This window comes from Platalea leucorodia, assembly GCF_965183815.1.
Source record: "Platalea leucorodia genome assembly, chromosome: 1".
In the NCBI taxonomy this organism is placed as follows: Eukaryota; Metazoa; Chordata; class Aves; order Pelecaniformes; family Threskiornithidae; genus Platalea; species Platalea leucorodia.
This window is the reverse complement of record NC_138823.1, coordinates 148,408,328-148,433,513: the sequence shown is the minus strand read 5'-3', so window position 1 is coordinate 148,433,513 and position 25,186 is coordinate 148,408,328. Positions and strand designations below refer to the sequence as shown.

Below are 25,186 nucleotides of genomic sequence, written 5' to 3'. Positions count from 1 at the left end.
TTTTGACAATTAAATCTTAGTCATCTTATAATCTTGCACATTTCGTAATTGCCGGCTAGCCTGCCACCTGCTCTCTTCTGCCTTGAATCTTCCCACATCTGTGCTGCTTTGAAATCTGAGTATGCTTTTTCTTTAGTAGCAAATAACATGGTGCTTGTTCTAATCAGACGTCATATGACGGATTACCTGAATACAGTTTCCAGGCTTTTAAAAAATGTTAATTCCTTAAGCAAGCAGTTTGTATCTTAGCAGGATTAAGGTGCTGTGTAAACCAGATGTTTTAATAAATTGGTCTTCACGGGGAAGGGTTTTTCTGTTTTAGTGTGCTGCCTGAGGTCATCTAGTTTTGAAATAACTTAATTTTCTTTTTCTAAACAGTGAAACAAATACGGTATCTGAAAAGTGTGTCTGATTCTAAATCTCTTTTATTCCTGGGACAGGTACAAGCAGGCAACTAGCAGTCCAAGGTTCCTCATGGTGTCCTGCTAGTGTGCCTCGACCCTGACCCAGGCGGACTGCTGTAGGTCGAGAACGTAAATCACGCTGCGTGCCCATTGAATTTAAGGCTCTATATTGAGACTGCCAGCAACCATACCTGTTAGTGTCCGTTATGAAGCTATTCACTAGGAGCTAGTCTAAGCTCATAATACATTTTAACCTGAGCTCCAAACTCTCATCAAATGGTGATGACTTTGAGTCACTATTGATCTGGGCCATATTGAATTTAGTAACCCTGAGGTGAAAATCTCAGTATTCTATTACCAAACTCTTAAGCAATGTAGTGTCACTGAAAAGATACTTCATTTAAAAAAAAAAAACACGTGAAAATATGCATTAGGGTGGTACTGAAAGTGTTAAGTCAGAAGACTCCAGGCTTTCCTGTGGTTTATTATGCTTTGTGTCACTGTAAATGTTGCAGGCTCAGCCTGAGTAGAATATTGGATTTTGCATTTTAAAATAACTCTACAGTTTGCCCTATAGGTAGCTCGTACAGTTACTGTATTTACATTAGAGTTATCAGTGTTAATGAAAAAGCTACTTTTGTCCTACACATACACATTTTAAAAATAGGTGTTTAAGTCTACCTATGTAATATGCTCCGGCTCCTGCCTGAGGTCAGTGAACAGGTACAGAACAATGTATACAAGTTTCTTCTGTGCAGCAGAATGATATTGATAAAATAATGATCATAGCAGTTGGGACAGTGTGGAGAAGGCACAAGTAAAATTGTTACATACTGTGTGTGTGAGACAGGGAGCAGGACTTGATTTACCAAAACAGTAGACGGGCATCTTGGTTATTCTAAAATGTTTGTGCAATTTTTTTGTCCCAAACATACATATTAGTGATTCTATTCCTCTTCCTCTTTGCTAGCCACAAAGTCAGTCAGCCTAATGAACAAAAGAAAACTAGAAAAACTGAATTTTTCAAGTACCATACTTAACAGCCTATGTTTTTGTTGGTTTTATGGCTAATCTTTTTGTTTCTTTATGCGACTGTTGAACCAGAGCAGTCTATTTCTAGCAAATTAGTGTATTTAGCATATTTCTAGCCAATTGGTGTATTTTTAATTTCATTTAGAAACAATAGATTTGTGTACTCTTTGAATCATTTCTCCTTAAATGCAGACAATAACCTTCTTTTCAGGCTTCTGTCTTAAATATTTAAGCCTCTATGGACTTTACTTTGGACTTGAATAGCTTTAAGGAGAGAATAAATGTGATTTAAAAAAAAATATTATTTTTAATTATTGAGTTTTCCTTGGAGAGGATGACCCACATCTTTAAATCTAGAATAAGACGCCTCTGCTTTTGAGCTGTGAATATCAAATCATTAGGGTCAGAAATCTAATTTCATCTGCAGTATTAAACACGCAATGCTTTTAATCCTCAGCTTTTCTTAAGGAAGAATAAAGTTATAGGACGATGATGATACATTCTTCGACTCGCATCTCAAGTTGGTGTTTTCAGCGTTATGGCAGATATACATCAAAGGACAAATGGTATTTGTAAATACAAAGTGAAAAAAATAAATTCTAGCGATGGATTCAGAGAAAATCGTTGTTATGACTGGGACAAATGCCAGAAATCGTAAGCACTTGAACCAAGAGTTATGGAGTTTTGCCTAAAATAGGTTAGGAATATATAAAGACTGTGAATAAACACTAACCGAACAACTGCTCTGTAAGAATGTGGAATTTATGCATTTCCTTTTCTGCCTTTCTCTCTTTGACCTATTAGTTAGGTTGGATAGATTAACAAAGCATAGGAAACTTTATTTATTTATTCTTGTATTTATAGAAAGTAACGGTGTGTTTGTAGAATATGTAATTCAGTAATATTCTGCTCTCAAATGTGCCATGCTCAGGCTGGCTAGACCTAGTTTGGGTGGAGATGTGGTGTAATCTATGCAAGCAGGAAAGTCATGCTGTGAGCCTTCAAGGAGAATATTAAAAAGCATCTAAATGATATAGAGAAATTATTTGATATGACAGCCAGGGAAAAAGCTTTTTGGAAACAGTATGTTTCACAGCACAACCAAAATTCAGTCTAGATTGCAAAGGAAACAAACAGTGAAAATATATATTTCTCTAAGGACATTTCCTAAAGATAGTAACAATATGTTATAGAAACACTTACACACTAGATAAAAAAATTAGCCATGCGTATGTATTGAATTAAGGCCAAACAGTTGACATTTGCCTGATATTTCCTGATCTTGATTGAGTTTTTAAACTTTCTGTCTAATTAAATATAGTAGCATAGGTTCTTGTCTTGTACAGACAAGAAGAATAATACACTGATTTCAACACCATGCTATAGATGCTGTGGTGTCAAATTCTAGCTTTCAGTAATTTTTCAACTGAATCTGTATTCCAGAAGTGACTGATATGACTTGCTGCCATAATTCAGTCTGACTAGTTTTACATGTGTGTTTTCCATATGTATTCCTCAGTTTTTTGAGTCTGTCAGTTGAAAACTACCCAAGAGCTCAAGTTAATTGTGCAAAGTGTTAATCTGTGTGGCCGAACACACAGGGTTTTTAAAATGCGGTTCTGTTTCTGCACTGGGCAGCACTATAACCTCTGTTTAGACATCTGCCTGGGTCCAAACTAGGGCTCTATAGCCTCTGTTATACTAACTTTTATAACTCAGATTGGACTTCTTAATTTACCTCAGGTCTCAAGTCCTGTTTCATTTCTGAGATCGACATGATAGTTGTCTATCACAGCAAAACATAGTAGTTGACATAAGAGAAACCTCGTACCTGTGAGGAGAAACAGGAACTCAATCCTTCCCAGTCAACCGATGAAAATCTGACTCTCTTCATTGGAAGTGTCTCTTCTGTCCTGACGCTGATATTCATTTTACGTAAATTTGCAAGAAGCTGTGCAGTGCTTTTGTAAATATTAGTCTTCATTGCAGTGGTTTTGTCTTCCTCTCAGCCTGGGAGAGATGTAGAAAAACATGCGATGGGACTGCTCCGATTTAGCCCAGTTGGGGTCAGGGGCTGGTGGAAATCCTGATTTTCCTTGGCAGTGCTCCCTCCCTGTCACCCCCCAAAACAAAGTCACTCCTGTCTCAACTACGAAAGGCAGAGTAGAGAAGCAGCAGGAAGAGACTGTAGTTGCACATACATGGGGTAGAAGCTGGAGGAAGATGTGAAAGGTGGTTAATCACTGTGACCTTGCCCCACTTGCTCCTGCCCATCTGATGGAAGGGAGAGCGAGCAGTCCAGTGTTGACACAGTGTATCCCTGGAATTAAGCCAATAAATGAGAGGCAAGGATGATAAATATCCCTGCAATGGGATTTTCACAGGATCCACAACTTAGGGATCAGAAAGAATTTGCCATTTATGGCACCAACTTCTGTAGTGCAATTCACTGCTGCTCTTTTCAGCTTTTTAATGTGAATTTGAAAAGTTTGGACTGTTGCAAAGTAGTTACTTACTTTTCTTGGTGTGAGTTTAGCTTTCTTTAAATTGGAGAATGAAGTTAGCTTCTAATAAATCTAGTTTTAATGTATAGATGTAAGTAAATATAGATGTTTCTATATCGTGTTTTCCAGAGAAACCAATTAAAACCTGGTTAGATTCAGCATCTTACCTTCTTTCACAGTGCACAGTGCTGCTGCTTTCCTTTCCCTCCTGAGGCCATGATTATAGTGGGGTTTGGTCAAATTTATTTATAGAAACTGCCCAGAAACTATAATGTAGGGTGAACCCCAGCAACTAAAAATAAACTGAACAATTTGAGCCCCAGGGCTCAGTGCTGGGGCCAGTTCTGTTTCGTATCTTTATCAATGATCTGGATGAGGGGATCGAGTTCACCCTCAGTAAGTTCGCAGATGACACCAAGTTGGGTGGGAGTGTTGATCTGCCCGAAGGTAGGAAGGCCCTGCAGAGGGACCTGGGCAGGCTGGATCAATGGGCCGAGGCCAGTTGTATGAGGTTCAACAAGGCTCAGTGCCAGGTCCTGCACTTGGGTCACAACAACCCCATGCAACGCTACAGGGTTGGGGAGGAGTGGCTGGAGAGCTGCCTGGTGGGAAAGGACCTGGGGGTGTCGGTCGAGAGCCAGCTGAATGTGAGCCAGCCGTGTGCCCAGGTGGCCAAGAAGGCCAATGGCATCCTGACTTGTATCAGGAATAGTGTGGCCAGCAGGACCAGGGAGGTGATAGTGCCTCTGTACTTGGCACTGGTGAGGCCGCACCTCGAGTACTGTGTTTGGACCCCTCACTACAAGAAGGACATTGAGGTGCTGGAGCATGTCCAAAGAAGGGCAATGAGGCTGGTGAAGAGTCTAGAGAACAAGCCATACGAGGAGCAGCCGAGGGAGCTTGGCGTTGTTTAGTCTGGAGAAAAGGAGGCTGAGGGGAGAACTTATTGCTCTCTACAACTACCTGAAAGGAGATTGTAGCAAGGTGGGGGTCGGTCTCTGTTCCCAAGTAGCAAGTGATAGGACGAGAGAAAATGGCCTCAAATTGCGCCAGGGAAGGTTTAGGTTGGATATTAGGAAAAACTTCTTCACTGAAAGGGTAGTCAGGCACTGGAACAGGCTGCCCGGGGAAGTGATGAGTCCCCATTCCTGGAGGTATTTAAAAGACGGGTAGATGTGGTGCTTAGGGACATGGTTTAGTGGTGGACTTGGCAATGTTATGTTTACTGTTGGACTCAATGATCTTAAGGGTCTTTTCCAATCTAAATGATTCTGTGATTCTATGTTTGGCTTTTGTTTTCCCAGTAAAGATAAATATGTTAATCCTGCCTTGCCAAGGAGTGATTTAATACTAGTGACGTAAGCATTTTGCCACTTAGGAATTTTCAGAGACTCTCAATCTAGTTATTAGCCATTTTCTGTATAGTTTTTGACAGGCAGGATGCAGTCTTGAAAAGATCACCTTTAGTCTTCAAACCCTCAGTTCAGCACACTTGAGCGTGCATTTGCGTTCCATTTAAATGAACAGGAGTTGTGTCCATATTTGAAGTTACGTACGCTTTGAATTGGGATGTAAATTACTTGGCCTGAACCATTCTTTATAAAATGCTACTGGATAATATATTATTTACCTAAACCTGCAAAAGAGGAGAGCATTCTTAATGATGGCACAATATGAGAAATGGTACATTGCAGTTGAGATTTGTTTGTCATATTGGTGACTGTGCTTCCCATAATTTCCAAAAGGCAGAATTTCTTAAATGCGGTGACTATCCTTGAAATGCAAATTGTGAAGGAGTGGAGGTTCTCGCATTGTTTGCAATTGAGTACTAGGGAAGTATCTGTGTTTTGCTGCAGCCCTCGGACTTTCACAAAGTAAGCATGCGTTTACAGCGTGCATTTACTTACAAAAGTAGCAGGTTTGATGTGTTGTATAGCATCAGATTTTTTACATAGGCCTCTTCAGGGAACATCAGCATTCTGACCATCCAAAGTTCTCCTAGTGGTGTTCTCTTTTTAATCATGAGATAAACTGTATGCCTGGATTTGTTATTTTGTTAAAACACACACAAATGAACACAGAAAACGTAATACTTCAATTTTTACTATTTACTAGGTGATACTTGTAATTCACATTGGAAATCTGCATTGGAACAGCTCTATAAAGAAAATATTGTCAACAGAGAACCTAGGTAGTAAGTTAGTAACTTCTAGTGTGTGTGTGTGTGTGTGTGTGTGTGTGTTTGTTTTTTTTTTTGACTACGCTGGTCTTGACTGGATACCTACTAGTATCAGCAATATTTCACTGCCTTGGGCTTTTTCTTTATTGTCCTTGCTTGGAAGACTTGCCCAGTAACGAGAAAGTGAGCATGGGAAGAATGACACTGACTTTAATGGTACATTTTCAAATGGCCACAAATTATGGGAAGGAAAAGCTGTGCATATGAGAAAAGCGAAAGGCTACCTTTGATTTTTAATTAGCCCAGACTTTGTGGTTATATTTGGGAATTTGACAGGCAGATTTAACATTTATATGTTACGCAGTTTTAGTGTTGCCCTTATTTTCAATTACACATATACTATTTCATGATAATTAACACTTTTGATATTTGGCGTTCTTTTGGAAGTGCAGTTGCTTGAGGTTGCCATCACAGATCTGTGTTTTATGAATTCATGAAAACTTTTCAGGTTTTTTTTTGTCCCCCTCAGTCACCCTGATGTTACTACATGACAACTTGGACCACTGGAAAACAGAACTGAAAATCTAGTTTAGTATGGGCCGTGTTCAGGACATTTTCCAGGTAGCCCATTTAGGGTCCTACATGCATATTGTTTCTGATACCTTCTGATACAGGCATATTCTGGTGGGATAGTAAAATTTTTTTTTTCTTTTTTTTTTTTTTTTTTTTCCCCCCCCCCCTCTTCCCTTTGTGGCCAAAATTCACAGCTGCCTTGAGCCATGTCAAAATATCTGTTAGGTTGCAGGCTAGATACCATTCTGTATTTCTGTTCTCTACCAAAGAGAACTTGTATATTGAAACCAAATCTCTAAGTTTTGGTATTCTGCTTAGCAGATTTTTATCATCTTTGGACATTTTGTCCATCTGGAGAAGGGTGCTGGATTTTTCCTTTAGTTTTAACGTACTGATAGATCTAACTTGATGAGCCATACTTAGTATAGAAGAAATATTTCAATGTCACTGGTGGAGGTAATTGCTCTGTAATTGTGCAGTACGTTTGTGCATTTTGGGGATGCAGACTACCTCTTGCATTTGAGTTAAAAATTAAGAGATCAGAATATTCAGCCTGTTTTAGGGAATAATTGATTGCTGGCAGAGCAAGATAGCATTGCCAGTGAAATAATTTAGTTGCATATGATGTGGGAGGAGGAATGTTATTCAGACATTAACTGTGGTGTTGAAATAATTCTGATGGATATAGTTGAAACGATATTATGAAGGAAGGCAAGGGACAACAAAACAAAAACTGATTTTGGATAAGTTATTTAAGGTGAATGAAGGTAGGAGAAACAGGTTGCCAGCAATAGACAAACGTAAAAAAGAAAAAACAAACCATACAACAACAACAAAAAACAAATCCAAAAGTTACTGAGATAGAGATCTTATCTTACAATAAAGTGTGCCAGGAAGCAAGACAGAAAAGCTGGACAAAGGACAGAAGACGACAGCACTGCGGAGCAGTCAGTCAGCAGGATTAGAAGTGTAGTAATATCTTGTTCATTATGACACAGTCTGTGAGATTGAGGATGGTTCAGTGTATTGAATGTTTTTTCATACCACATTAATGTTTTCAAAATACCCATAACATGCCATGTTATACTGAAGTGAATTAAAGAAAAATATACAGCCCAATATAGAACAGCCTAGTGCTGTTAAATATTTGACACTTGCTTAGTTTGCTTAGTATTTCATGAGACAAATAATAACCTTGCAAGGAAAAACACTCCTTATTAATAAAGACTAATCATATGCTTTAATGTATCTGCATGCCTTTGGGCTCATCTTCTCTAGTGAATCTAACAGCATGGCCAAAGATTTTTAATGTATCAAGTAATTATGGAAAAAGTTACCACCTGCAGTCTGTTGAGGACTTACTACCCTATGCACTTATTTATTGAAGTTTATGAAAGTTAGAAAATTTTTTTCCTGAAGAATTAATTGACCTATGTACTCTAGAAGATTTTCAATTTCATGTTCTCTATCAAATGGTAATACTTTTCAAACTGCATTTAAAAATCCAAATAGAGTGGTGTATTGAGGGAGAATTAAACGAAAAACATTTATTCCTTTTCTTTGGGAATTTCTCTCCACATTAATGTATCACAGGCCAAACCTAATTACCTCTTCAACCTATAGTTTATTTGATCTGCATGCCTGAGTGTCCTACAATCAAATTTACTGAAGAGCTTCTCACTTTTTTCTGCATTAAAACAATTGCCTTGAAGCAGCTAACAATTAAAAAATAAATGAGTTAACACTTTCTGCTAAGTGCTACCATTTAAGTTGTAATATGCAATTAAAAACTACATTTTAATTTCTGTTCAATTACATTGACTTAAGTAGTAATTTTAGTGTTATATTTATGAACCATTTAATTGTGACATTTTTCCTCTGGCTTGCGCAATGGAAAAGTAGATTCAATTTTGAGAATGCAGCAAGAAATAACCTTTTTGCCCCCATGATTTTCTGGAATGACAAACAGAAAAAGACAAAATTAGCTGGGCCTTGCGTAAATATGACAGAAAAAATTAATTTCAAAAGCCATAAAAATATGTTGTCATTTGAATTATTTTTCATGTTTTTGAAAACTATCTACTTCATAGGAGGAATACTCAGATTGCTTTATGGTAATGTAGGTAGGTATTTGAAACATTCCTGCGTGTATTTGGTCATGTTAATGGCTATAGGTTAAAGAAAGCTTCATATTTAAGTCTAGTATCTAAGCCTGGTAGAACCTGAAGTGTGAAAACATTAATTGTAGAGCAGCAGCCTTTTTCAGGTGTGTATTGCTAGAGACAGATGCTTTACTACTTTTTGGTTTTAGCTCTTTTTTTAAAAAGAAAATGGTATTTGCGTTGATGTATTGCAAATAACTAGTTAATGTATTTTTATGTTAATACTAGAGGGAACTTGCTATGGAACAAGCTCCATATTAGAATGGATTAGGATTTTTTCTTGCCCTCTGAACCCAGCTCCCTCCAGGTCCTTTTAGCATGCTGAAAATCACTATTTGAAGCATTCTCTAACTTCCAGCCTAAACTTATGGTAAATTAACACCTGAGTGCTCATGTCCCATTTCTGTGATGTGTTAGTCTGTTACATTTGTGTAACTGGGTGTAGGGGTGTAAACAGGATCAGAAAACCATTCTAGAGTAAACAAAACAAAACCTGGCCTAAAAAGCCTGGTGGTTTGCTTTTTTATTTTCTCAAGCTAGATCTCTGTCTCTGAACAGACCTTATTTCATCCATTTGGTAGTATCTTTTGCTTTTTTGATGACTGAATAACACTGGAAGTTTATAGTCACCCTTCTCCCGGTAAATGTGGCTCTTTTTATGTCACTTCCAGTTGATGAGCTTCCAACTTGTGTATAAATTGAAAGGATCATGCACTTTATTTAATGTCATCCCATTTGTGTTATGAGATGATGATGATCCAGTGATGAGATGATGAGATGATCCCTTTTGTATTAAGAGATGTTTGTTTCAGGAAAATTTATATCTTAGGGCTGGAATGAACCTTAAGACATCTAGTTGTGTTTCCTCTTGTTAAGTAAGTTCAGGTGTTGCAGTGACCTGTGCTTTAATTAGATGCTGAATATACCTCATTTTGGTGAGGACAGCAGCTTTGCTACCAAGAAGGGTATCTTTTAATTAGACCATTGCTGGAGAAGTCATCACAGAAGTGTCTTTCAATTCCTGTGCCATCCTCATATACATGTCTTCCATGTAGCAATGTCAGCATGACTGGTAGATCTGCTTAAGAAAGGAGGAAGAGTATAATGTAAGAAAAACTTTTTGTTCTGGGATTTTCGAAGTTTGATGTGAGTGGTCTAGCGGGAGAAGGATGGCAATAATTTATGTGATGAGTATGTACTGAGAGATGTACTGGGAGAACTGTAGCTCCTGAAATGTCGTCCCTCATACCATAGGAAGGATGACCTCTGAAAACAAAACTCAAATTTACTACAACTGCAACAGCAGATTATAGGAGGCTCTGCCTCCATGTATGTGATGTGACTGCATGGAGGAGTTGTGGGATTTTGGATGCATTTCTACACTGACTTTGATAGGTACCTTTTTTTCCTCAAGCCATGTAGAATTTTAAGAAGTATAACCTTGAAAAACCTTTTATCTTTGTTAATGATTTCCTAATCTATAAATTACTTATAATTTCACCCAAATTCAGCTGTTTTAACAGGGCTTTGTGATTCAGGATACAAGAATGTGATTCAGGATACAAGAACAGGCACAAATGTGAGTGTCCCTCTGAACATCAGGAAACACTTTTTTACTGTGAGAGTGACAGAGCACTGGCACAGGTTGCCCAGGGAGGTTGTGGAATCTCCCTCCTTGGAGATAGGTATTTAAAAGCTGTCTGGTCATGGTCCTCAGCAACCGGCTCTAGGTGGCCCTGTTTGAGCAAAGTGTTGAACCAGATGACCTCCAGAGGTCCCCTCCAACCTCAACCATTCTGTGATTCTGTAGTATTAAGTGGTATACATTCATTCATTGACTTTAACTCCATTCTCAAAGAATGCAAGGGTAATGTCAGTTTTAACTGAGTAAAAGAAAGTATTCTGAGAGAAACATCTTATTCATCAAATATAAGTTATGTCTTTCCTGATCAAGGAAAACTGAAATAGAAATGATTCTTCAAAATGCCTCTCATTAAAGAAAGCCGGGGGTAGGAAGTTCATTAGTTAATTTAGGCTTCTGATACTATTTGAGGACTGTGTAGGGAGTAATTTTTCTCTAACTTCAAATGAGGACATTTACTCTCTAATAACTTTGTTCTTGGTTTTGTGTCCTTTTCATATATGCTCATTTTATCTGTGTTTTATGGAATTGTCATTTTTATCTGTGATCTCTTTGAACCTTTGTGATCATGAAAGGGCTTCAGTATTCAGTGAAGGCAACCAATGCATGCTGCTGTTTAAAAGAGGTGACAATAACGTCTTTAGAATGTAGACATCCGTGGAAGATTTTCCTTTTTAAGCTAGTCAAAAAAAGAAAAAATGTGAGTAAGTTTTTTCAGAAGTGCCTAAATAACTGAGGGAGTAACTTTTAATTAGAAATCAATAACTTTTACCTAAAATTATCATTGGTTAGTGTAGGAAATCCAACGGATTTGTTTTGTTATACCCAATAGATAGCAATTTTTAAATTTATTTCTTGTGGAGGTAGATTTGCAGACTATTGTATTGCTAGCAGAGTTTTACTTTAAATCTGGTATTTGTGCTGTTGTAACCAACAACAGTAATTGTAGATGCTGGTAATCTTCTACTCCTGTAGTATTGAGGGGAGATCACCAAAGAATTCTTCCCCAAAACTTCTCCTAAATACAAACCAGGATGTTGTAATTTGTTACTTCATAATTCTTTGGTGGGTTTACAGTGGCTGGCTGCCAGGTGCCCACCCAGCCACTCTCTCACTCCCTCCCCTCAACAGGACTGGATGAAAAAGCTCGTAGGTCAAGGTAAAGGCATGGAGATCAAGTAATGAATTACTGTCACAGACAAAACAGACTCGACTTGGGCACAATTAATTTATTGCCAGTTAAAATAGAGTTGGATGGTGAGACACAAAGACAAAACCTAAAACACCTTCTTCCCACTCCCCTTGAAGTTGAAGGCTCAACTTCACTCCTTTCCCAATTCCTCTGCCTGCTCCCAGTGGTGCAGAGGGGATGGAGTATGGGGGGTTTGGTCAGCCTGTAACAGTTCCTCACTGCCGCTCCTTCCTTCTCACACTTTTCCCTGCTCCAGCATGGGTCCTCCACAGGCTGCAGTCCTTCAGAATAAACCTGCTCCAGCATGGGTCCTCCACAGGTCATGGTGCTTTGAGGGCATATCCACCCGCTCCACTGTGGTGTCCTCCAGAGGCTGCAGTGTGGATATCTGCTCCAGCGCGGTCTTCTCCATGGGCTGCCAGGGAATCTCTGCTCTGGCGCCTGGAGCACCTTCTCTCCGTCCTTCTCTGACCTTGGTGTCTGCAGGGCTGTTTCTCGCACTTTCCTTCACTCCTCACATTGCTGTGCAGCATTTTGCCCTTTCTTAAATATGTTTCCCCAGAGGTGCCACCAGCTTGGCTGACGGGCTCAGCTATCTGCAGCAGTGGGTCTGTTGGAGCTGGCTGTGTCCAATATGGGGCAGCCCCTCACCTCCTTCCAGAGAGGCCACCCTGGCTACCAAAATCTTGCCACAGACACCTGATAAAAAATTCTCACTTTTCCTATTGTATTTCTAAAGATTTTTACAATAAAATACTGAAGTGTTTTCACTCTTTTTACCTCTCCTGTTTTTCCAGGTGATGGAGCTTTAACCAGATGATTGTTTATATCAATGACTAGTCATTAACAAGTCATTATTTTAGAGTAATTTCAGCTCTACTGACAAGAAAATATTTTTATTAAAGTAATTTAGAGATGTTTTTTGAGGTGTTCTTGTTCTGCAAAACCTGAAAATTACTGCTCAGCATTGCTTTCCCCTACAGATTCTTTATGAAGAACTGGAGAACTTTCACAGAAAGTACTAAAAACCTCTCTTGGCTCTGAATTCTCAAAGTAGGAATAAATAATGAGTAGGGAAGGGGAGGGAAGATGAGCTCTGAACGGCTTTTTGTAATTTGGGGATTTACATGAAAAAAGGTGGAAAATAGACATAAAGAAAATCTGTAGATGTTACTCAAGGGTTGGAAATGGTATCTACTGATACTTGGAGAGTGACCTTTTAACTTAGCAGGTGCCTTCATGGGAGAAAATACTTGTTATTAAAGGGCCACTCAGTCTGGGAGGAAGACGCAGAAGGGCCAATAGCTAGAAGTGAAAGGCAGAGACGTTGGAATGAATGTAGTATAGCAGCAATCATCTTGTGAGTATATGGCTCATCCAGTGCTTCATTTCTAAGTCACTGTTTGCCACCTTTTCTGTCAGATGACTGATTACTACTGTTTTTCAAGTATCTGCAACTTTCTGAATATAATCATAACTTTACAAAATTGTCTTACTGCTTCATGTAGCTGGTTCTTAACATGATTTATAGTTACTTCTCATCTTCTTCCCCCACTTTTTGTGTGTCTGTTAGAGCACAGATTTTTTCAATCTTAAGGTATGGCATATTCTAAGTGTAGGAATAGCCTGGCACCACCATGTAATACTGCCAAAGGCGGTGGTGGGAGAATCTGTTATTCACTCAGGCTCCCTGCTGAGGTTAAGTAAGATATATATATACACATATATATATACACACACATATATATAGGTACATACAGATGCACAGCTTAAGAATGAGAAAGCTGAATCATAATTCCTTTTTGACCTGCATTAGCTGTGAAATGTACTTGTAAATAAAGATTTCAGTCGATGTTTCTGAATAGATGGCAACTGTTTTTGCTTTCCCAAAAACATAGGGGAGCTGTTACATTGACATTATACAGTTACGGACATATTGGCATTTTGATTTCTAATATGCTTAAACTCTCAAAGTAAACTTAGATTTTTTGTGTGTGTTTGTGTGTTTAAGAACCATCTGTTGACATGCAGTTAGGATGGGTTAACAGACTGCTTGAAGTTTAAAAAAAAAAAGTCAAAATTGTGAATAATCAATATGGTAGTCAGTGGAAGAATTTCAAATATACCCATTTTACTGGAATTAAGTTATTCTTGTCTCAGACTAAAAAGTGAAAATAGCTGCTTAATTGTGGGGAAAAAGCTTCAGAAAGGGAAAGGCTTATGCAAAAGAGCATAAGATTTGCAAGTTAAATGTAAATCCAAAATAAGGTAAGCCCAAGAACAAAAAATTACTACTTTTTTCCAAAGAAAATAGGTGAAGGAACACTGCCAAGGATTTTGTTGTAGCAGTGGATGATCAAAATACAAAGCAGTTTCAAGAAGATGCTAGGGCTAAAACTCCTTTTCACCCATGTTTACTACGAAGGAGTTTAGGGTGTTTTTGACATCATATATTGAAGGCAAGTGGGGAGGGAGTGTTTAGATTGAAGCATTCATCTGAAGTTGATAAATAAAAAATTGCTTGGAACAATGGTCTTCACCATCAGTTGACCTAAAAAGAACTCTAATATTAAATCCATTTAATACTGCTGTTAATATCTTAGCAATTACTTAAATGAGCCTTGAAATGAGAGATGGAAATGGGATACCAATTTCTGAGCTTCATTGAGGATTCTGGGAAGTACAGACTGGTTAACATGAATTCCATCCTGGGTAATTTTTTGAAATTATGAAATGAATGATGCTATTAGATGCACCAATTTTAAAGTAATAGTAAAAATTCAGTGTGAATGTAAAGAAAAGTTATGCCTTATTATTAGAGCTTTACAGTGTACTTGGATTTTATAAAGCTTTTGACAGGTTCTGTCAGCAAGACTTCTTATAGAGACAGAGTAATGATAAGATGAAAGGGAAGATCTTTAGAGTAATGCTTAGTTAAAGACCAGGAAACACACATTTTTGTTATTGCAAAATGTCACTAGAGGAGTTTCATGTATATCTACAAGGATGTGTTCAGTACTGGAAATGGTCTGTAGTGTGGGGAATTGCAAGGGATGATGCAGAATTAGTCAGAGCAGCACTAATTGAAATGTCTGTGAAATCCCCATTCTGAAACAGGCAAGGTCTAGAAAAATCTCTCCTGAGGAGTCCTGGCTTTTCTTATGGACTCTCCTACTGCAGAAAAATTGTCTTCAAGTGTGTGTTTAGAAACTAAAGAAACCACACTGCTTACTGGTAGTGTGTTTTGGTTGGGGTTTTTTTGGGTGGGGTATAGAGCCATAGAGCAGGGCAGAAATATATTGGATAGAGAAATGAAAAGGCAGCAGGGTGTAGTGAGAAGTGAGAAACTGAATGTGTATAGAAAGCCAGCTTATAATGTTGATTAAGAGCAAAAATGGGATGAGGAGAGCAGACAATTTCATTATTGGCTTTGTAACAGAAATGGATTCAGCTTCATGCTTAGGAAATCCTTAATCTGGGTTGGGGGCAGCTGTGAGTGAAAGAATTGCTCTGTCCTAGAACATTTGCTGCTGCACATAGTAGAAGACCTGATACTGAGGCAGATGAAACTTCATTCTTCTCCTCTTAGGTTCTCACTCTTCTCCAAGAGCTGTTGTATACTTACATTATGTATATTGTTTAATATTTTAATGCTTTTAATGCCGAGGGCATTCCTGTGTGAGGAATAGTATAAACAAAAATTATTATGGTTAGGTTATTATCTTGACAAACTTATGATATAAGCGAAGATAATTAGTTGTATCTTCATATTTACATGTAGTCACTTTGAAAAATTCTAAAATTAATCTCCAATGTTCCTTTAAACCTATGTAATATATCGTTTAAGATTAAATTATTTCAGTTACTGGAACCAGAGGATATGCAACAAAGAGTTCAAAGAAAATTTAAGTATTAAATAATTCAACTGTTTATTTTCTTGGATGCCTGAGGACTAAAATGGCAAATGTGGCATTCTATTTATTTATTAAGTTGTCAGTGGAATTCAAGGACCTTTACGGACCTGTACTTCGACATCTCTTTAGGGAAAACTATTAAAAACTGAAATAAAGAATAGAATTAGTGAGCAGCATGTAAATATGACCTGCATGGAGTCCTGAACATTGCTTCTATAAAGGGAAGTCCTGCCTTAAGCCCTCTGGTCGTCTTTGAAGGATTAACAAATATGCAGGGAGAAGGTGATCTGATTGATAAAGTCCGCTTGATTTTCCAGAAGGGTTTAACAGGGCTTGTAGGCTTTTAAGGAAAGAAAGCAGTCATGGGATAAGAGGAAGGTTATTTTCCCAGATAAATAATTAGTTAAAAGATGGGAAATGGTGGGTAGAAATAAATAGCTCTTTCAGTAGAGCAAGATTAGCAGTGGAGTTCGGCTGGGCTTCTGCTAGGAATTGTGCTGCTCAGTGTATTCATGTAGTATAGTGAACATGATAATATGGTAAAAAGGTGAGATTTGAGGTGAGAGAGTTTATCAATGATAGTATTATTTGGAATACTGAAGATGAGAACAGACACTGAAGAACTGCAGAGTGATTTTATGAGTTTGACTGCTTGGGCAATAAATGGCAGGAAAACTTCCCAGTATGTAAATACGAAGGGATGCAAATGTTGATATAGTGGATGACTGTCCTAACTTCATGCACAAGATGATGAGTTCTGAGCTGGCTGTGATCCTTGAGGAGTGAGATCTGAGGAGTTATCAGTGCTGGAACAGAGCAAGCCAGAAGAAACCTTATTCCACTGTATAGATTTATGATCAATCCTGCTGTGTGCAGTTGGGTACCTCATTTCAAAGAGGTTGGTTATAACGGAATTTCAGGTGGTTTAGAAAAAGGCATTATGGGCAGTATTATGCACAGCATGGCTTTTATATGAGAAACCAGCTGACTAGACTAGGACTCTTTAGCCAGGAAGAGACAACTTACAGGGGAATGCTATAAAGGGATATTTTGAGCAAAGTTTTAAGTGACATGGAAGTCAGTAGACATAGACTATTTGCTTGTTCTTCACTTAAAGCCAAGAGCTAGGTGTCATCAAATTTAGCAGGAGCCAGGTTCAAAACCAACAAAATAAGGTGGTTCCTTGTATAACGGGTAGCAGATGTGTGCAACTCCATGAAGATGATGTTGCAAATCCAGAAAGTTTACATAGTTTCAGGGGAGACTGGAAAAAACATTGAAAGAGAGATTCATTGAGGCTTACTAAATAAATAGAAGATATCAGCCTGGAGAAATTCCTTGAGCTGAAAATAATTTGAGTTAGGGAAGATATTAGGGGAAATACAGGTAACCTGTATGCTTGCATTTCTCTTAGTATCTGCATGTGGTCCCTGTTTTTTCAAAGCAAAGTGGGACTGGAAAGGATGAATGATAAATATAGTCCTTCTTGTTATCACAAAGTATGTAGTAAAGTGTTCTGCAGCTGTGCTCCCCGAGCAGAAATGATGAGCTCACTGGCCTACCTTGACCATTGAGCTGTCCTTATGGTTTTGTTGGCTCAATTAATAAAAATTGTACTGGTGAAAATGGGATTTGAGTTATGGCTTTGAAGGAACGAAGGGTTATGTGAACATGTTGTGGCTTTGAATATGAGTTCAGATCATTAATACCCTTTAGCAGATCTTTAGAGCTTCACAACAGATCTTTAGAACTGTAGACGATCCTCAGTGTTCAGCCACAGCTGGATCACAATGCTGGATGTGTATTAGACTTGATAAAACAAGACTGACTTCAGACTTCTTGTAGGTAAAGCAAGAAATTGTAAGAATATGGAAGAATAATGTAAGAAAAATAAGACATTATGGGCAAGGAATTAAATCAGGAGTACTTTTACATTCTGTTCTTACTGTTACTGGATAGAAACACCACCTTCTTGTAGGTTAAATGTATCCCGAATTGCAAAACTGTCTGGGATTTTACTAGGACCCATGTTCTACAAACGTTTGCACAGGTATTTTTAAGTAGATGCTGCCTCATGGTTTGTTTGCAAGATCATGGACTAGACATGCTCAAATCGGTGAGTCACCAAAATTAGGTGAAGCATAGCACAAAGTCCTAGCCAGATTGAAAATATTATCCAAACTTCCATGCAACAGTGATTTTAATTGAATCTACAGTATATTGATGATGAGAAGAAGTGGTCTAAAGCTAAAATTTAATCTAAAAAAATCCAATTATCTCATATTGTCAAGTCAATATAAATAGCTTTTAAAGTTTCTTTACAAACTCTCAAATACTAGCCACTTCCCGATTTTATCAATAAAAGGGTATATAGTTTTATACTTATTAATGTTAACAGGTCTAAACAAGTCAGACTGTTTTCTTGAAAAGGAATGCTTTATTGTCTAAAAATTTGCTTTTAATGTAATTGAAAATAGAGTTGCTCATATTTTAAAAAAATCCTAGTAGTGTCAAACTCTGTCATGCTGAAAGAGGTGGTATGGAACTGCTAAGTGCAGATACACATGTAAGAGTGATGATAAACAATAACCCGCATTCATATTTCTTTTCTATAGAAGGTTCGTAGTGGTTTGGGTGAACTAATCCTTCAATATTGCCAGCTATGTATGATAAACCATGTTAAAGGATTATTATTTATGGGAATGCTATGAATTTTTTATATCTACACTTGTAGTTTATTTTCATTTTAAAGACTGTAGACCATAGCTCTGTACTTTTAATTTTGTATTCAGTATGGGGAGTTAATCCCAGAACGGGGCTTTTTTGATGCAAAATCTGAATGCTTGTGTAGTAACAACAGCTGTCCCCTCACCATGTGGTGTCTTCCATCGCTTTACTGTAGAGATGAATTTTGGCCCAGTGTTTCAGTAATATTGGACACACATGGTTTTAGGTGACAGAGCAGTATGTTTATGCATTCATTTGACTCTCGCAGTTACAGTTGGCTACAGATTAGAACGGGGAGAATACATTCACACCATGGCCACCCTCATAGCTGCTTGTAGTAGTTGGATCACAGTAGGCGCTGTTGCATCTAAAGACACAATTAACTGTTGCTGAGGAATTGCAAATTCACAAAAGCTCTTTACAGCTTTAGTGGTTGAGAGTGGATTTTCTAAAAGCTTTCTCAAAGATTTTCCAAATCTATAAGTGTTTTAGATCTTCACATTCTAAAATTACTGTCAGCTTGAAATAAGATTAACAAGTTGATATTTTAATGTAGCTAACAAATTCTTGTGCTGTGAATTAACTATATAATTAGCTACAGATCTACAGAATGATTGTAGTTTTGTCTGTTATTTAGGAAGATAAACTTATGACTTCTGTGATATTTACAAATGGTTAGTAAAGTTTTGAGCACACAGGAAAATCAAAGCTCACCGAAACAGTCTGAAAATAAAACTTAACAGAAAGCTTCTGATGCGTGTACATCACTGAAAAGCTCATCTTGATTTCCATGTGTAATTGCTTAGATATGCTTTGGATATGGTAAGAGAGAATAGCTGTGAATTTACTTTAAAAACAAACAAACAAACCCAAAACAAAACAAAAAATCCCCCCAAACCAGCAAAAATCCCCACAAAGTTTTAATACAAATTAAACAGAAAATTACAGTAAACTGCACATTAAGGCTAATATTGAGGTATGAAATTTGACTAATTTTTGAACAAAAGGCTTTTAACCAAAAAATCTTAGCAGAATTAATTATTTAAATTACAGTGATGAAAATTTTTATAAGTAGAACATTAAGTACCCCAAATCTTCCCTTCTAAAAATCTCTGAGAAATATTTTAGTATGAAATATATATATGGAGTATAATATAATAAAGAAGTATATGGAGCATATTAACTTGTTTAATACAATAAAAGTAAAAAGGTTATTGTGTAATGTCGAGATTTTCTATGTGTTTATCATTTCTTCTGTAGGCCAGAGTGTAATTGTGTGATAATGCATGTAATGTATGTGCGAGATCTCTCACATACGCACGCGTTATTTAAGCGTCTTGCGTTTGCATCAGCATAGATAATTCATTTTATACTTGTATTAAAAACTATCCGAATATGAATGTCTGAGGCTTTCAGCATTGAATAAAGGACTACATGGATCCAAACTAGGACGATTGATGAAATCCTTGCTACTATTGACTATTATTTACTGTCTTTTAAGTGGCAGGTTGTATTTATGCCAATTTATCTGCTTCAGGGAACACTCTTGATAGCAGAACAAAGTGAATAAAAGTAGTTTGCTTTGCAAATGAATGCAAATGGTGGAGCCTTTCGGGAAGCCCTTTAACAGGAGCAATGCACTTTGATTATGAGTGAAGCTGCCATTTGGACATGGTGAAAAGAGCACGCTTGAACCATTGATTGGGGGAGACAGTAAAAAGTCAGGAAGGGCCCCGTTAAGCTCGCAGTGCGGCAGGCGGATGTCAGCGTGGTTAGAGCACAGTGGGAGAATGACAGGCGGGATTAGTGTCAGGGAGAAGCTTTGCTGTGGTTGTGGAGATGGTCCCTGGGGTCACTCACCTCTGACTGTTGTTCTGTGCTGATGGCTCTGTAATGCAAACTGCTTGATATGTGCCTGTTCATTATCGGAAATGGTGATTAGAAGAGGTATGTCATAAAGGATTCCTTAAAAATAAATAAAATGGCAAACTGCTGATGGTAACAAAGATTCGGCTCTGCAGTCATTGCCAAAGATGCTGCAAGCGCCGAAGACGGGCACTGCCTCTTGCCTTCTGAGGCCAGCGCGATTTCATGCCTTAAACTGCTATAATGGTGTGTTCCTTGCTTTGTTCGCTTTCATTTGGCCGTTATGAAGACAGTTATTTTTAACAGATTGTCTTTCGTGGTTAGAGCAAAACATTCTTGTAGCTTTTGGTTGTTGGGTGGTAGAAGCATCCGGTTTGGTTTTGTGGCGTAACCGTGTTTTGGGTGGGGGGCGGGGTATTGTTTAGTAGTCTTAATGGAATATTAGAATCAACAGATTTCATTCCTGAATCATCCCAGAATGCTAAAACATAGGATGATTACAGCGACAAAGAGCTAAAATGACTGTTCTGTTTTATTTAGAGGCTTTTTTAAAATGTAAAAATTAGGATATTTTCTTTGTCTTTGCTGAAAAATCTTACATGTGCAATTAAATAAATGTCTAAAATTTTGCATCTTAAACTGTGATTTAATCTTTATAAAGTATTGCTGCTTTTTATCTTTACTGCATTTTATACTGTTGTGTACATTGTCTAAATGATGATAGAAATTAAATGTGTTAGTGTATACATTATACAACATGCATTTTTTGAGTGTTAAGGCTTTTTAATATCTCACTGTTGGTCTGTTGTTTTTATGCATTTTCAGCAACAGCACAGGGAGATGGCACCCAGATACTTGAAACTATTACTTTTTTTTTTTTTACATGATTTGATTAATTCATTTGAAGGGTGTTTTTTCAGTATATTACCTCACAAAAATATGTCCAATATCCCAGTGTAATGAATGTTTTACAAATGTTTTACAGGCACCTGAATGGACAGAGGAGGACCTCAGCCAGCTGACAAGAAGTATGGTTAAGTTCCCAGGGGGGACCCCAGGTCGATGGGAAAAGATTGCTCACGAATTGGGTCGATCAGTGGCAGATGTGAGTTCACTCAGATTTGCATTGTATAGAGTGACAAACCAGAACAAGACAGGCAGTGTAGAAGGCAGACGTATATGGGGGCCGACATTGTCTTTTGAGAGAGGCTACAATCCTTTTAGGACCTGGAAGTGAACCATTAACTAACTATGCAAGAAGCAGATGTCAGCCAGTCTCTCCCTCCACAATTAACAGCTGTAACTGATCAGCTGGATGGGGGATTCTGCTGCTTACAGACTTGAGCTACTGTAACCCAATAACAGAAAAACAATGCGCTTTGGGTTTTGTACCAACCTCCTTTCACTGCAAGTGAATGTTTGTGTGACTTGGTTAAAGATTACATTTCTGTTTTGAGCCAGTCCTTAAAACATGTAGATGAGCTAATGGTGTTTAGACAGGTGGCTTCCATTAATTAAACTGAAATATCTTTGCAAACTTTAAAACGAGTTATACATATGAAACTATTTCAGTCCCTTTTTCTGGATTATAGCATGGTTAATAATGATATTGTATAAAATGATTAATATCCTTGTTAATTCATATTTTATAGTATGGTACCAGATATCAAAGAAAGCCTGTACTTAGGGATTTTAAGTGTTATGATCTTAAAACCCTTAGGGGCTAGGCTGTAAAAGACTTTTCCTTTCCAAGCAATAGATCACTAGAACATGATGTAGTGTCTGCTGAGGACCATTTGAAAGCCCTTTCAGCTGACCCTATTTTATAGGCTCTGGAGGGGTTAATGAGAATAATGTTTAAATCTGTTGATGTACATTTTGAGATTAGGTGTTCTTTATTTATTATATTTTAGGAATTATCTTAAATAATGGGAAACAAAGCCTCTGGTTAGAGTGAAACGTAGCCCATTGTAGCCTTCTAGGCAATTTTCATACTTCTTCAGTGTTTTTTTTTCCCTGTTGATAGCATCACAAAAAGATATTTTCAGAAGTTATTTTTAAAGATTTAGTGCATCTATACAGTTCTGTTACATATACTAGAAAACAAGCCATTTGCATTCTTGTCATCTTAGAACAACACATATTATTTGCAAATAAGCAAATATAAGCAAGAAGTTACTAACCTGCTATGCAAATGAAATTAAGTCTTTTTTTTGTTTATTCTGTTTAGTGTTGTTTATCATACTCCTGAAGTATTCATACTGCTGGAGTGACTTTATTAAAAAGATGCTACATTTTACTAAGCAAATACTAACTGCAAAAATATTTCACATGGCTTGGTAGTATGCAGTGTGCATGGGAAAGGTCTTTTGAGATTGCTTTGGAAAAACTGATTAGAATGATTCCACATATACCTGTCACACTATCTGAAGACTGCCTTTTGCACCCATTTTCTGCTTCATTCCTTGACGCAGGTGTAAAAACATTCTTTATTAAGAATCCTTTGCATAATATATTTGGCCACCATACTTGCACACATCCAGTACTGGAAAGAAAAAACAAAGCTCACTTGCTTCTTCCATTAGGTGAGAGTCTTGAGCAACATATTCCTCAATGAATTGGAAAGAGCAATGAAAGAAAGGTGCATGTTCCAAGAGCTGTCATTTTCTTGTATGAAAAAAGGAATTTTCAGAGATTTTTATGTGTGGAGAAAGGTCTGAGTGTAATCCTTTTTACTTCCAGTCACCTCCAACTATATGATTAATGTAAGTGTTCTCCACACAAGTTTTCACTTCTCTAAAAATTTCCAACTGCTGATAATGCTAGGTCAGCTTTCCTGACACAGACCACTTATTAGAGTTTGTGCTACTTTTATCGTTGCATTGCACAGAGTTACAGCGATTAGGTTTTAAGAGGAAACACTTAAACAAAAGCTTCCTGGAAACTTCTCTGGATCTCAAACTGTTATTGCATCAGTACCAGAAATGTTGAAACTGGGAACTACTTCAGACGTATCTATTCAGCTGTTGAACAAGACATACAGCTTATCCTTTATATTTGTTGAAGGTGATGTAGAATAGCATCTAAATTTACAGCAAGGATTCTTATTTTGCTTGGGCATCACTGTAGTAGAATAAGAAATATTACACTAAAGCTGCAGGAAAAACTTCTGGTTTTGTTAAACTTTGTGCACGGAAAAAGAGGTGTTTGCACATGCAGGCAGTGTTTGCTGCCCAGACAACTGTTCCCTCTCTCCACTGGGAGAGGTGCAGGGAGATAAGTGTTGGTGTATGAGGTGCTGTTTTGAAATAGCTTGTGTAGCAGAGTTCGGGAATCCCTTGCTTACAGCTAATTTAACATTAGTCAAGCCAGAGAGAGTTTGAAGTGTGTATTATCTGGCAAATGCACTAGATCTTAAAAAAGAAAAACATTTAAGGGCAAATCTGAATTTTTTTTTCTGACATTTTCTGTGACACAGGACATATTTTTTAAAAACTTGAGACCACTTTCTGCTTGTTTCTTCTCCTGTAAAGTATCAAGAGCAGTAAAGTTTGGTTTTCCTTTCACAGTTAGAGAGCTATAGTAGAAAGGATTGACAAGGTACAGTGTGCTTGTATCCATGTGATTTTAAGCATTCAAACCCCTCTTAATAGTAGATTAGCTAAATAGGTGTTAATAAAAACAGTTCAAAGTAATCCAGTCCAAAATGATCTCTCTATTGTTGCTTCCATCTCAAAGCTTTCTTCCTCAGCAAAAAAAGGCTAGAAAAATATTTCAATACTTTTTAAAGAATAATGTGAAACCATTCATATGTACCAGAAAAGCATCAGTGAAATTCACTCCCTCTAACCACTGCAAAGAAATTCCATTTTAAATTGTGTTAAACCCCTTTACTTTTTTTAAAAATAACTTTTAAACTACTTTTTTAAAAATTACTTTTTTAAAAAAGTAAATTCCTACATCAAACTATATTTGTTTCCACTGGCAATTTTTAAGCAGGATGAAGTGACTTGAGGAGAGTGTTCTTGGCTTTTGTGAACTTTTCAACTTCATGGTGGTGTTTTAACTTAGTTTTGTGGGTTTATTTGTTTTGGAGTTTTCTTAATATATTTCTGAATTTTGCTCCTGCTATTATGTTAATGAGTTTTGGAACAGTATGAAGAAAAGTTTCTAATGCTTGGAGCTTTAATACTGCTTTTTCACGTACAAAAAAAGCCCCAAAAGTTTGTGTGTCTGACTCATTTCCAGAGAGATTTGTTCAGCTTGGAAAATTCTTCCTTGATTTTGCTAGAACATAACTTTGATACCCCAGAACCTGGTAAGCACATGTAAGTCTTACAAAGCTACGAGGAGCTGAAAGTATCTTGGAAGATGAGTAGAATTCAAAAAGGTCAAGACAAATTGGAAAAATAAGTTGCAAAAAATAGGGTGAAATTAAACAGACAATATATGCAAGGACACACAGCAAGACGGTGATCAGGTTCACAAATAAAAGATATCGAACAGCTGGCTAGGAGTGGCTCTTAAAAAGCAGGAGGAACGTGGGGGTTAGCAGAGATAATGAGCTAGATACAAGTCAACAAATAGCGAGTTGTTGTGAAAAAGGCAGGCACCTTACTGAGAACACACAACAGGAGGATGGTAAACCTGCATCTACATCCTTGGTTTGTGTCTGGTTTTCAGTATTGCACTGAAAGACGTGATTCAATACAAAGAGTCCAGATGAGAATAAAGCGAATAATAGGTCTCTAAAGTGTGACCTACAAGGAAAGACAGTGAAGGAATTCATGTTGTTGAACTGAAAGAAAATATGAACTGAGGATGGAAGTATTCAACTACATAAAAAGAAAACTGTAAAGAGGAAGGGGCTTGTGCACTCTATTCGTTTTATAGGGCAAGAAGTAATTACCTCAAATTTTATCACAGGCTGCGGAGTTAGACATTAAGGGGCAAAGAATTACAATGGCGATGATAAAGCAGTGGAATAAGCT

The 25,186-nt window shown here is 37.4% G+C and overlaps 1 protein-coding gene across 1 annotated transcript in view; it reads left to right on the top strand.

Annotated features, from left to right (window-relative positions):
• The window catches only part of DNAJC1 (DnaJ heat shock protein family (Hsp40) member C1), a gene marked incomplete at its 5' end in the record, with an annotated part of 111,396 nt that overhangs the window by 74,302 nt on the left and 11,908 nt on the right, over positions 1 to 25,186 (top strand). The window contains one exon of the mRNA XM_082307061.1: positions 21,181 to 21,300. Coding sequence (XP_082163187.1) covers positions 21,181 to 21,300 — 120 coding nt within the window. The remainder of the gene's footprint in view (positions 1 to 21,180; positions 21,301 to 25,186) is intronic.